Source organism: Salvelinus namaycush, chromosome 5, assembly GCF_016432855.1.
Source record: "Salvelinus namaycush isolate Seneca chromosome 5, SaNama_1.0, whole genome shotgun sequence".
Taxonomy (NCBI): domain Eukaryota; kingdom Metazoa; phylum Chordata; class Actinopteri; order Salmoniformes; family Salmonidae; genus Salvelinus; species Salvelinus namaycush.
In genome coordinates this window covers 30,687,680-30,700,687 of record NC_052311.1, presented here as the reverse complement: position 1 = coordinate 30,700,687, position 13,008 = coordinate 30,687,680, and the positions used below count along the sequence as shown (strand labels likewise).

The 13,008-nt window shown below is 46.5% G+C and overlaps 1 protein-coding gene across 2 annotated transcripts; it reads right to left on the bottom strand.

The window, feature by feature from the left end:
• Positions 1–640: 640 nt before the first annotated feature.
• On the bottom strand, positions 641–12,162 carry LOC120048181 (wolframin-like). 2 transcript variants are annotated; one of them, XM_038993941.1, is made up of 10 exons: positions 11,971–12,162; positions 10,778–11,164; positions 8,193–8,269; positions 7,853–7,997; positions 6,223–6,396; positions 5,947–6,027; positions 5,698–5,855; positions 4,342–4,578; positions 3,222–4,097; positions 641–2,963 (listed from the first exon to the last, which is right to left on the bottom strand). In XM_038993941.1, the coding sequence occupies exons 2-10, from the start codon at positions 11,160–11,162 to the stop codon at positions 2,187–2,189; spliced, it is 2,910 nt and encodes a 969-aa protein (XP_038849869.1). In that variant the 5' UTR covers positions 11,163–11,164; positions 11,971–12,162; the 3' UTR covers positions 641–2,186. The 2 variants fall into 2 exon arrangements, with proteins under 2 accessions (XP_038849869.1, XP_038849870.1); XM_038993942.1 differs by lacking the exon at positions 11,971–12,162 and adding an exon at positions 10,269–10,478 and having other exon boundaries at positions 10,778–10,895.
• Between the last annotated feature and the right edge of the window lie 846 nt (positions 12,163–13,008).

Below are 13,008 nucleotides of genomic sequence, written 5' to 3'. Positions count from 1 at the left end.
TCATTTATTTCTATATTTTTGGAAACACCCGTCACTTGTGTTTGATTCCATGTCCTGCTGCCCTGGCATTGATTCACATCTTTTTGTTCACGTATTTTCAAGAAGAAGAAAAAGTCAAATGAACAATTATAAATATGTTAATATGTTTTTTTTCCCTGAATAAAGATTTCAACAAAATTTGCATCCTATGGGTTAGGGTTAGGCTGTGGTGTGTCTATTAAACGTCTGTCACTGCAGATAAATCAATTCTAATATGATCACTATTCAAAATCGGTTTTCATTCATGTATAGTGCTTAAAGTATTAACTGCTGTCTGTGTACTTTGTAGATCCAACAGTCTTCATATGGCTCAATAGATTTGAAATACATCACTAAAACAAATCTCTGTGCTGTAGCCTGGGGAACACCTAGTGTTAATACACTGTCATTACATACACTAATGAAGCAGAATCAGCACCTTGTGTGTGTGACCTCTTCTGCTGGACAAGCTGTCCATAGCCCTGGAGAGAGTAAAGATCCAGACTAAAACGACAAGATCATGCTCATTAAGGTATACGAACTCTCTGTGTGTGTGTGTGTGTGCGTGCGAGTGAAAGAGAGAGGGAGTGTGAGATTGCAATAACCTTTCAGGAAGCAGAGATTTCCATGATTGGTTTATTAGTCACAGTAGCGTAGAGGGTTACAGTAGTGACATCACAACCTACACAGTGACATCATCATTAGAGGCCTGCAGACTGGAACTGTGGGATCAGAGCAGATCCAAACCCCTGCACAGCAGGGGGAGGGAAGGAGGTAGAGGCGGGTGAGGGACAACAAGGCAGACATAAGTGCACTTTGATACATGTGAACTAATGGTGTGTGGTGTCACAACAAGAAGGGTATGAAAAAGACACACAATAACGATTAAAGCATAATATTTCAAAGGAGACAACCGGAACAGTTTAAGTCCATTTGTTTCTCCGACATGATGAAAATTACGTTCGAAGATAACAAAAAAAAAACGATTCAATAACTGTAGAATACAGAATACAGTAGTAACTAAATAAGAATACAGTAGTAACTAAATAAGAATACAGTAGTAACTAAATAATTAAACTGAAATAAGGCCTCAAATTGTAAAAAGAACAAAAGTCATGTAAAAAAAACCCGTTGTGGTCAATTTAATTTAAATTGTGGTCAATTTACAGTCTACAAATGATTTATAACTACGCTCCGACCCCACAACCATCCACTCAAGAAATCGGCCCACAGCTGAATGTAAATGGAGACCCCTTATCTACAGTATGCAAGGGTGCAAACAGTAGGCCTATATGGTTGAACAGCATGCAAAAGGTTAATAAACTTAGTGATCACATTGTTGATTGGTATTATCCCACACACTTCCTCTGAAATGTTGACGGACTAAAAACACTTGTCCATGAATTAAGAGTTTGAGGCCGTGTGTCTATTTGTGTGTGTGGTTGCATGTATGAAAGTGTAAAGTCTGTGTAAACTGTCTCCCTCCTTTGTAATTAAGTGGTTTAGTTTAGATTCTCCATTATATTATCCTCGCACACTTTTTGGCTCAGCAGCTATGAAAACACTCATACACTACAAACAAACACTTACGCCTTGTTTAACAATACACACAATACTGCTATGTGTCTATGCTGGCTTTACTACGGTAGGGTGTAAAGAACACAGTCACATCACTACAAGCAGTTCAATCCCAGTACTGGAGCTACAGTAAAGTGGAAAACATCATGCAGAACCATAGATTTGGGCTCTATTCAATATGCAACGCTGAATCATTACAGATTCTGCAATAGAATTTTAATGGTAATTTCCGATTGAGCCGACATATGCAGCGTCTACCGTGAATGCAGTCTCCGCTAAAGCGGGAACATTGCCTTTAAAATTTCAATCACGCCGGAAAGCTGAACTTGCGCGATGCGGACTGAATAGAGCCCTTACTGTAGGTAGACATAATGCATGTCTTACTGACAAAACTACTGTGTGTACATTCAGTTCTCCCAGTGTACTTACTTCCTCCCCATAGTGTACACACAGCCACTCCTAACAGTGGTCGACATAAGGCATTACTTACAATCCTTAGTGAAATCACGTCTTCTAGTGTACACTTATTGACTCCACATAGTGTACACTTATTCACTTCTCTATATTGATCCATTACTCTTCAGCTACACTCATCCGCCACTACCCCTCACCTGTGTCTCAGCGTCCTGCTCCAGCTGTGCAGTGAGGAAGGGGTTAAAGAAGAAGTCGAACCCAAACTGCAGAGCCCCCTGGGCCGAGCGCCTCCAGTCGTGTTCTATCTTATACTGCCTGCCGCTGGGCACGCGGGCGTCTGCACACGTCAGACAGTGGATGGCCTTCAGCTCAAACACAGGCCACTTAGAGCCCAGGCGTCCCTCCAGAACCGTACTGAACTCTACCAGGCTCCCAGCGCTCAGGTGCAGCAGCACAGGGCCAAACTCATTACTGGCCCTCAGGACGATGTCCTTGGTGGCGTCTTCGTCCTCTACGACGGTCCCATTCTTACTCTTCCTCTCCAGGGGCATGCCCAAGGTCACCTCGAACTTGTAGCGGTCGAAGCGCTTCACGTGGCACTCGTGCTTCGCCAGCTTTTTCAGTTTGCATAAGGGGTCTTCTGGGGGGGGTTGGGGTGCGGGTAGGGGCTGGGGAGGGGCAGTGGGGGTGGAGGGGTTGTCACAGAGTGGATAGGCCTCACCGTAGAGACATCTCATCCAGTCCCCTACAAACACAGGGAGTAGGCCAATGACAGACTGGGCTCCGTTCTCAATGTCGGTGACGCGGACATATTTGAAGCGTCCTGTCCAGGTGACCCGGTGGCCCTCCAGGTGAGAACACAGGATCTGGGTTTGGGCCATGTTGTATTCCTTCCAGGCTTTCGGCCCACACAGGTTACTGTACTCCGGCCACGTGAGGGTGGAGTTATACACCTGTTCAAGACACTTGGTTAAACTTACATTTTGACGTTGTTTATTATACAGTTCATGTATTCCATTGAACACTTTTCATACATTCAGGGAATCCTTTATTTAGTTACATTTTAATACTGTAAATAGTACTCTGCTGACTGCAATTTGATCTTGTTCTGTCATTCGGTTATTTTGTATTATGTTACTACCTTTATTTTGTTTTAATTAGCGCTTTTGGCATAATGTAGCATAATGTAGTGAACTAGTTATTGTGATTACCTTCATGCCCTCGGAGCGGTAGACATACATCCAGCAGAACAGCACCACAGCACTCAACCACACCAGGATGAGCTTGACTATGCTGCTCCGCGACAGAGACCTCGCCACCACCAGCGGGTTCAGGCTGAACCGCGTCCACAACCGCAACACCACCGGGACCGCGCACACGGTCAGAGTCACCAGCATCTTGGTGATCTCCAGAGCCATGAACCACTGGAGGACCTGGAAGAGCAACATGGCCGCCAAGCCCAAGGTGAGAACAGGCAGGGCGAACAGGAAGAGGAGGTAGCCCACGCAGGTCCGAATCAGACCTATGGTGGAGGAGGAGTGGAGCAGGGCCAGGCACAACTCACACCAGACGAAGCAGACCATGTAGGGTACGAGGCAGAGGTAAGTGCCCCTGAAGCCCCTCAGCTGGGCCATGCGGAACAGCAGGTAGAACAGGTGCCCGTAGAGAAGACAGGGCACGCCCACGTTCAGAGCCACCATCTCCCCTAGCGGCACCGTCACAAACGTTGTGCCTAACACCCGCAGGAACCAGACGCTCTCCGGTAATAGTTGTGTAAGGGCACAGACCCCCGATAACACCTCTGTGAGCAAGGCGCGGCGGGCAAAGAGCTCAGCGGAGGCATGGAGGCTGAGGAATGAGGTGACGGTGAAGAACAGAGCCACAGCGGCCAGTTCGGAGCAGGGGATCCAGGCCTTGTCAGCCACGGGGAAGGAGAAGACCACGAAGACCACCGACAGGAGGAAGTAGAGGTAGGGCTCCAGGTGGGTCCAGACAAAGTTAGTCTCAGCTTGTTCCAGGTCCAGGCCCGGCTCGAAGCGAGACAGCAGGTCTGTCAGAGCCCGGAAGTTCTCCCACGCCTTGGAGTTCTGGAGGAACAACACCAACAGCTGACATCCTGAACAGACATTATTCTATAGCTAACTGTCATGGAATAACTTTAACATAGTAACTATAGTTACATAGTACCAACCATTTTCATTCGGTTTTCCAAGAAAATACCAAATGTTAGGTGGTAAGCACTCCCTAAATGAGTGTTCTTGCTAGTTTATTACAGGATAATGTAATTACATCGGTTATCCTCTTTCAGTTCCTCTGTGAAGTGAATCCTACCTGGAAGACGCGCAGTGTGCAGATGACCATGGAGAAGAAGGAGAGGTAGAAGACGAGTAGGGGGATGAGGAAGATGAAGAAGTCGATGGTGAGGTTGCTGATGATGAAGAAGAAGACGAGGGCATTGACGTGGTGAGTGGGGATGAGGGCGCTGAGCCACTGCATGCCCGCCCGGGATGCCCAGTCTATCAGGTGCTCCTTGATCTCCAACAGGGCGTGTAAGGGAAACTTCAACACCTAGGGGAAGAGAGGAGGGGGGGAGAAAGGATGCGAGAGAAATTACACATTATTCCAATGTACACTCAGTGGCCAGTTTATTAGGTACACCACCCAGTTCACAAAAAAACAGTTCGCTCCTACAGACAGTGAGTCACATGGCGGTGGCTTGCTATAGAAAGCTGGCAGACAGTCATCAAGGAATTCAGTTACTGTTAGATTGAATGTTAGAATGGGCAAAACGAGTAACCTAAGCGACTGAGCGCGGTATGAGCGTCAGAGCCAGGCGCGCCAGTTCCAGTATCTCAGAAACGGCCGGCCTCCTGGGCTTTTCACTCACAACCGTGTCTAGGGTTTACAGAGAATGGTGCAACAACCAAAAAACATCCAGTCGGCGGGGAAAACAGCTCGTTGATGAGAGGGATCGAAGGAGAATGGCAAGAATCGCGCAAGCTAACAGGCGGGCCACAAACAGGCAGATAACGGCACAGTACAACAGTGTTGTGCAGAACTGCATCTCGGGAACGCACAACTCGTCGGTCCTCGTCAAGGATGGGTTATTGCAGCAGACGACCACACCGGGTTCCACTCCTATCAGCTAAAAACAAGAAGAAGCGGCTCAAGTGGGCACGCGATCACCAACACTGGACAATTGCGGAGTGGAGAAACATTGCGTGGTCCAACGAATCCTGATTCTTGTTGCGTCATTCTGACGGCAGAGTCAGGATTTGGCATAAGCCCCATGAGTCCATGGCCCCATCCTGCCTGGTGTCAACGGTACAGGCTGTTGGCGGTGGTGTAATGGTGTGGGGAATGTTTTCCTGGCACACGTTAGGTCCCTTGATACCGACACCTTGTAGAATCCATGCCCCGAAGAATTCAGGCTGTTCTGGAGGCAAAGGGGGGTCCGAACCGGTACTAGATGGGTGTACCTAATAAACTGGCCTTTGTGTATATGACTAAATGCAGTTGTAACATTGCTGGTTTGGAAATATTTACTCAATGTTTGTCATGCCAATAAAGCAATTTGAATTTGAGAGAGCGTAAATCCATGAGCAAGATAAAAACAAATATAAAATTGTGAATGTGTGAAAATGTCATGAACACACACGTTCCCAGAGAGAGAAAAAAGGTGGATACCTTCTGATGAAGGGGCAAGTCATCTGGGTTCTTCACAACGTCGTCATCATCGTCATCGTCACCTCCGGCCCCAGCCATAGTGGGACTAGGTGGGATGCCCTGAGCGTACTTCTTAGTGATATCTACAAAGTCATCCAGACCCACGTCATAACAACTGACTGCAGAGACACAGAGAAAGAGGGAGGTAGTCTTAACTCACTGTTACAATGCCTTTCCATTTGATTCTATTTTACATAAACATACACTGACCTTTGCTGGTGACGAGACTCTCCAGAACTCTCCTCTGTTTCTGCGTGGAGCTGGATATGGGGCTCTGGGAGGCAGCGTCACCTTGGTGTGGAGGAATTACAGAGGAACACACAGTTTAGAAACTAGCTAAATAACAACTAGGCCTCTCAGGTCTCTTCGGTGTTCATGAACATATAATATTACATTATTGTGTGACTGTTGTGTGGCCATCTATGTAATGTATGAGAGTGTTTGTGTGTGTGTGTGTGTGTGTGTGTGTGAGACTGTTCCCTGTACCTGGTTCTGTATTGACATGTTCCACGTTCTCCAGCAGCTCAGACACCGCCACCCTTCTCTTCTTCTCTGGGTTGAGCTTCCAGTACATGACCAGGGCAGCCCTCCTCACTCCTCTCTCAAACCTCGTCTCCGTACACAGCTTCTTCACCTCCTCAAAGTTCTCCGACGTGATGCCTAATGGTGACAAAACACAACCTTGACGCCTCATAATGAACACCATGCACTGAGAACAACCAATCAGTTCAACTGGTTCCACAATCCCAATGACAGTTGACTCCTGATAAGTGCATATCATTTAACGGCATCCTCCATTTAACTGCACGCTGTACTTTTTCAGTCCCAATTCAAAGAAGATTCTATTGAATTGCTCTGGATCTCTCCATATATACACACACAGTTGAAGTCAGATGTTTACATACACCTTAGCCAGCCAAATACATTTAAACTCAGTTTTTCACAATTCCTGACATTTAATCAGAGTAAAAATTCCCTGTCTTAGGTAAGTTAGGATCACCACTTTATTGTAAGAATGTGAAATGTCAGAATAATAGTAGAGAGAATGATTTATTTCAGCTTTTATTTCTTTCATCACATTCCCAGTGGGTCAGAAGTTTACATACACTCAATTAGTATTTGCTAGCATTGCCTTTAAATTGCTTAACTTGGGTAGCCTTCCACAAGCTTCCCACAATAAGTTGGGTGAATTTTGGCCCATTCCTCCTGACAGAGCTGGTGTAACTGAGTCAGGTTTGTAGGCCTCCTTGCTCGCACACGCTTTTTCAGTTCTGCCCACAAATTGTCTATGGGATTGAGGTCAGAGCTTTGTGATGGCCACTCCAATACCTTGAATTTGTTGTCCTTAAGCCATTTTGCCACAACTTTGGAAGTATGCTTGGGGTCATTGTCCATTTGGAAGACCCATTTGCAACCAAGCTTTAACTTCCTGACTGATGTCTTGAGATGTTGCTTCAATATATCCACATCATTTTCTTTCCTCATGATGCCACCTTTTTTGTGAAGTGCACCAGTTGCTCCTGCAGCAAAGCACCCCTACAACATGATGCTGCCACTCCCGTGCTTCACGGTTGGGATGGTGCTCTTCAGCTGCAAGCCTCCCCCTTTTTCATCCAAACATAACGATGGTCATTATGGCCAAACAGTTCTATTTTTGTTTCATCAGACCAGAGGACATTTCTCCATAAAGCACAATCTTTGTCCCCATGTGCAGTTGCAAACCATAGTCTGGCTTTTTTATGGTGGTTTTGGAGCAGTGGCTTCTTCTTTGCTGAGCGGCCTTTCAGGTTATGTCGATATAGGACTCGTTTTACTGTTTTTCCCAAGCTGTTTAAAGGCACAGTCAACTTAGTGTATGTAAAATTCTGACCCACTGGAATTGTGAAACAGTGAATTATATGTGAAATAATCTGTCTGTAAACAGTTTTTGGAAAAATGACTTGTGTTATGCACAAAGTAGATGTCCTAAACGACTTGCCAAAACTATAGTTTGTTAACAAGAAATGTGTGGAGTGGTTGAAAAACTTGTTTTAATGACTCCAACCTAAGTGTATGTAAACTTCCGACTGCAACTGTATATACTTCCTGTGCAGTGGATAAGGCCGCGCCCCCTCACCTTTCCTGGTTGCTAGGCAGTGCTGTAGCATCTTGACGGCGTCCTTGCGACCCTGTTTGGTGGCCTCTACCAGCCAGCTCACCGCTGTACAGTTGTTCAGCTCCTCATCTCGCTCCTCGGCCAGGGCCAAGTAGTAACGGCCCACCTACACACAGATACAGCATATCATGTCAAATATGTGCTCATTCTTGTCAGACGCATGAAGCTCATATATAGGACTCAGAGATCTTATTCAATTCTGAGTTCTAATATTTGATTCTATGGTAGGACTTTTCAAGTTTGCTATGGTGGTCAAACCAGGGTGGACCATGGGAGATGGCTAGGAGGGGTTAGTACTCACCCTAGACTGGGCTTTGGCGTCTCCAGACTTGGCGCTCTCCTCCAGCTCCTCCACACTCAGCTCCTCCTCTGGCTCCTCTACATAGGGACAACAGTCATCTGATTGATGTATTCATTTCTTAGGAAGGTTACTGCCAAAGGGGATATTACATGGTGACCGGCAGCATTGATACACACAGAAACATGTGCCGCATAGCATTTCTGTCCAAAGATGATGCAGAAAAATGTATCCATGCTTTTGTCACTTCTAGGTTAGACTACTGCAATACTCTACTTTCCGGATACCCGGATAAAGCACTAAATAAACTTCAGTTAGGATTCTAGCAGCCGTATTTAGCACTGACTAGAACCAAAAAATGTGATCATATTACTCCAGTGCTAGCCTCTCTACACTGGCTTCCTGTTAAGGCAAGGGCTGATTTCAAAGTTTTACATGGGCTTGCTCCTACTAATCTTTCCGATTTGGTCCTGCCGTACATACCTACACGTACGCTACGGTCACAAGACGCAGGCCTCCTTACTGTCCCTAGAATTTCTAAGCAAACAGCTGGAGGCAGGGCTTTCTCCTATAGAGCTCCATTTTTATGGAATGGTCTGCCTACCCATGTGAGAGACGCAGACTCGGTCTCAACCTTTAAGTCTTTATTGAAGACTTATCTCTTCAGTAGGTCCTATGATTGAGTGTAGTCTGGCCCAGGAGTGTGAAGGTGAACGGAAAGGCACTGGAGCAACGAAACGCCCTTGCTGTCTCTGCCTGGCCGGTTCCCCTCTCTCCACTGGGATTCTCTGCCTCTAACCCTGTTACAGGGGCTGGCTTACTGTCACTGTCACTGGCTTACTGGTGCTCTACCATGCCGTCCCTAGGAGGGGTGCGTCACTTGAGTGGGTTGAGTCACTGACGTGATCTTCCTGTCCAGGTTGGCGCCCCCCCTTGGGTTGTGCCGTGGCAGAGATCTTTGTGGGCTATACTCGGCCTGGTCTCAGGATGGTAAGTTGGTGGTTGAAGATATCCCTCTAGTGGTGTGGGGGCTGTGCTTTGGCAAAGTGGGTGGGGTTATATCCTGCCTGTTTGGCTCGGGGGTATCGTCAGACGGGGCCATAGTGTCTCCCGACCCCTCCTGTCTCAGCCTCCAGTATTTATGCTGCAGTAGTTTGTGTCGGGGGGGCTAGGGTCAGTCTGTTATATCTGGAGTATTTCTCCTGTCTTATCTGGTGTTAATGTAAGTATGCTCTTGATAATTCTCTCTCGGAGGACCTGAGCCCTAGGACCATGCCTCAGGACTACCTGGCCTGATGACTCCTTGCTGTCCCCAGTCCACCTGGCCGTGCTGCTGCTCCAGTTTCAACTGTTCTGCCTATGGAACCCTGACCTGTTCACCGGACGTGCTACCTGTCCCAGACCTGCTGCTTTCAACTCTCTAGAGACAGCAGGAGCGGTAGAGATACTCTGAATGATCGGCTATGAAAAGCCAACTGACATTTACTCCTGAGGTGCTGACCTGTTGCACCCTCAACAACCACTGTGACTATTATTATTTGACCCTGCTGGTCATCTATGAACATTTGAACATCTTGGCCATGTTCTGTTATAATCTCCACCTGGCACTTCCAGAAGAGGACTGGCCACTCCTCATAGCCTGGTTCCTCTCTAGGTTTCTTCCCAGGTTCTGGCCTTTCTAGGGAGTTTTTCCTAGCCACCGTGCTTCTACACCTGCATTGCTTGCTGTTTGGGGATTTATGCTGGGTTTTTGTACAGCACTTTGTGACATCAGCTGATGTAAGAAGGGCTTTATAAATACATTTGATTGATTGATTTGATTATTGGAACGGACCCTGTAAATCGCTTCTTACTTTCTCGTATTCTTCATACTTTTATTTCTTGTGTGTTTTTGTTCTACCTCATGTTATTTTTAGTATTACATTGAAAACTGCATTGTTGGGTTTTGAGCTTGCAAGAAAGTAATTTCACTGTACTTGTGCGTGTGACATAAAAATGTGAAACTTGGTCTACCCTGCTTGGCAAATTCTGTACCTTATGTGTTGTATCAGAGATATAGTACACCTGAAGCAGCCATACCAAGCATTGAGAAAGGAATTATCTTTCCATTCAGGCTTTTCCCAGTAGTACCAGAATAGCTTGGCGAGAAGTAGATGGATAGGAGGATAGGGGTGGTAGGAGAGATGTTTTTCTGCCTTACACAGCAATCCCGGACTGACTACTTTACATGATCTGGTCAACGTCTGCTGTTGTCATGGAGATAGGCCACGTGCCACAGAGGGAGAGGCTCTGATTGGTGGGTAAGGGTGGGGCGGAGAGGATGAGGCAGAAAGGGAAATACAGAGTCACCATTAGAGCCGTGTCCCCTACCCCAAAAGCCTTAACATAATAGGCAAACAGACAAAGCAAAGTGGTTAGATTAGGGATGTGGTATGATTTTTTATTGTTGTGTGAACTTTTGTGCACGATGGGGGATGTCCTTGATTGCACTTAGTATTAGGGTTGGAGTGATTGTGTTGGGTTACAAAGCCTTTAGCAGGGGTCCAGAGCTCTGTGGTCAATGTGTGTGTGTCTTTGACTGTACTCACCTGGCTCAGCTATTGAAGCCTGTCGTAGAGGGGTAGTAGGGTGCATTCCCGGGGTATCTCCAGCAGCACCAGCCCCCCTCCTCTCATCCGTAGCCCTGCTGGCTGCATTGAGCTGGGATCGTCCCGCCTGGGAGACAGGTCTGACTGGCTGCCGCAGGGGGGAGGCAGGAGGGTTAGAGAGGGAGGACGCGGGGGGAGAGAGAGGGGGGCCAGGACAAAAAGGTCTGGAAGGTGAGACCGGAGAGGTCGGGGGCGATTTAGGCAGGGTCACAGTGGGTCTAGTGCCCGGGGTAGATTTAGGGGTAGGTGGGGAAAGAGAGGAGGGTGGCGGGGAGGAAGGGGCAGGTTTCGGGGTGGTTGGGGTGTTAGCGGGTGATGGTTCCATGCCTGAAAGACAGAGAAAGATAAATCAATTTACCACTGAATGGCTAAATTAGTTTTAACCTTTATAGACAGAGCTTTTTAGAATCATTAAAAAAAATGTCAGTATTCAATCATGGAAGGATAGCCCATGCATGAGGGTCACACCAGCTGCGTGGAATGGAAGCACGTGTTTGTTGACACAGCTACAGTAGCTACAGCAGAGTACGGCCAGGGGGCAGAGAGAGTGAGGACACAACAGCTGCATGGCACAATCCTCTTCTGCTCCAATCACTCAACTCTCACTGCCAAAGGGAGCCCATAGCTTCCCTTCTGGACAAAGTTTTAAAATGTGTCTTTCGACCAAACTTGCCGCTGTGTCACTTTCAGTGCTTTTCTTGACCCCCAAATATGGTCCAAGTTCTTTTATCCCAAACTAACAAATCTAGAGCCTAAACCAGTTCGACTTTAGGCACCAAAATAAGAAGCTACTACCACTATTATGAACAGGGTGACAGGTTGGCATGCAAGAGATGGAGGCACCATGACGTGTTCTGCTGCAATGCAGGGGATTTCCCCAAGCCAATGACTTTGATTTGACCGGTGGAAAGTATAAGCAAATGGACTGTCAGGTGACTCATTGTTTTAGACTACATTTAAAAAAAAAAGTTGGTGACCAGTTTAAAATATAATGCGAAACACGCGCCTGTCGCTTTAAAAATGACTAGCTATTCTTTAATCAATGCTAAATTGTGATATGACAGTCAACTGGCAGTTCTTCCTACGGACAGTACAGATTGTCCAAAACAAACATGTCAGCGTTATTCTCTCACCTTTGCAGTCACAGACTCGATCTGTGTTTCATCTAGTCGACAAGAAGCTACTAGAAATGTCCCGATTAAGTTGTTCAGGGTCTCCTCTCATTCATCCCTTTCACTTTTTACAGTTCGGTGCCATAAGCGCATATGTGATCAAACTCCACTTATAGCGAGGAGAGAACTCTTCCAGCTGTCACAACATAATAAACACCCACTTTACGTGTTATGATTGGACGTTTTTTTTAGTGACGCCTTCATCTTCTCTTAATATGATTGGCTACTGATACAGGAAGTCTACATTTCCCGAGCTTTCTCTTTCAGGCATCACCAATATACCGTCGAAATATAGTCGCGCAGAGAATAGATTGATAGGATGACGTCTTTATATATTTTCATGACATGATTTATGTGCCATAGCCTACATGCATCGATAAGAACTATACATCATACGTTCATGTACGCATAAAATGTAAATGTGTTAGTCACACCATGCCATAAGAATTACACTGTAAAAACATGTCCACAGATTCTCCCTATGTAAACATTCCACTGAGGTTTACATAGCTCCATTCTCGATTGCTCTTCCTGGCTACTTCATCATGTGGCTGTCTCCTTATTCGCAGGGAATTGCCAATGTCCGAACTTTGAGTTGATGCTGAGCCCGGCGACAATCACCGAGGTCTCTCATATCTTCTACCACGGGTTCGCTTTCGTCCCGGTGCCCACCTCGGCCGCCGCGACATTGCACCTGGCGCTGGGCTCGCAGGTGATTCCGGGAACACCTCCACGTGTCGCCTTCATCAATGGGGCGGGCACCTGTCACGTTGTCCGTCCAGAATGTGGACTGTCAGTATAGGTGAGTCGGGGAGTGAGTGCCAACTTTTTTTGGGATCATTTGTGGATCTCAGTTACTCAGCACGTTTTAACACAGCGTAAGGCATTCGAGTGATGATGTTATTTTATTTAGCAGATTATTTATTAATGTGTTGACAGTCAAAATACGGAGCTTAGTTGTGTCAGTTCTGAGAACCGTTTAATGCACTGCATGTTATT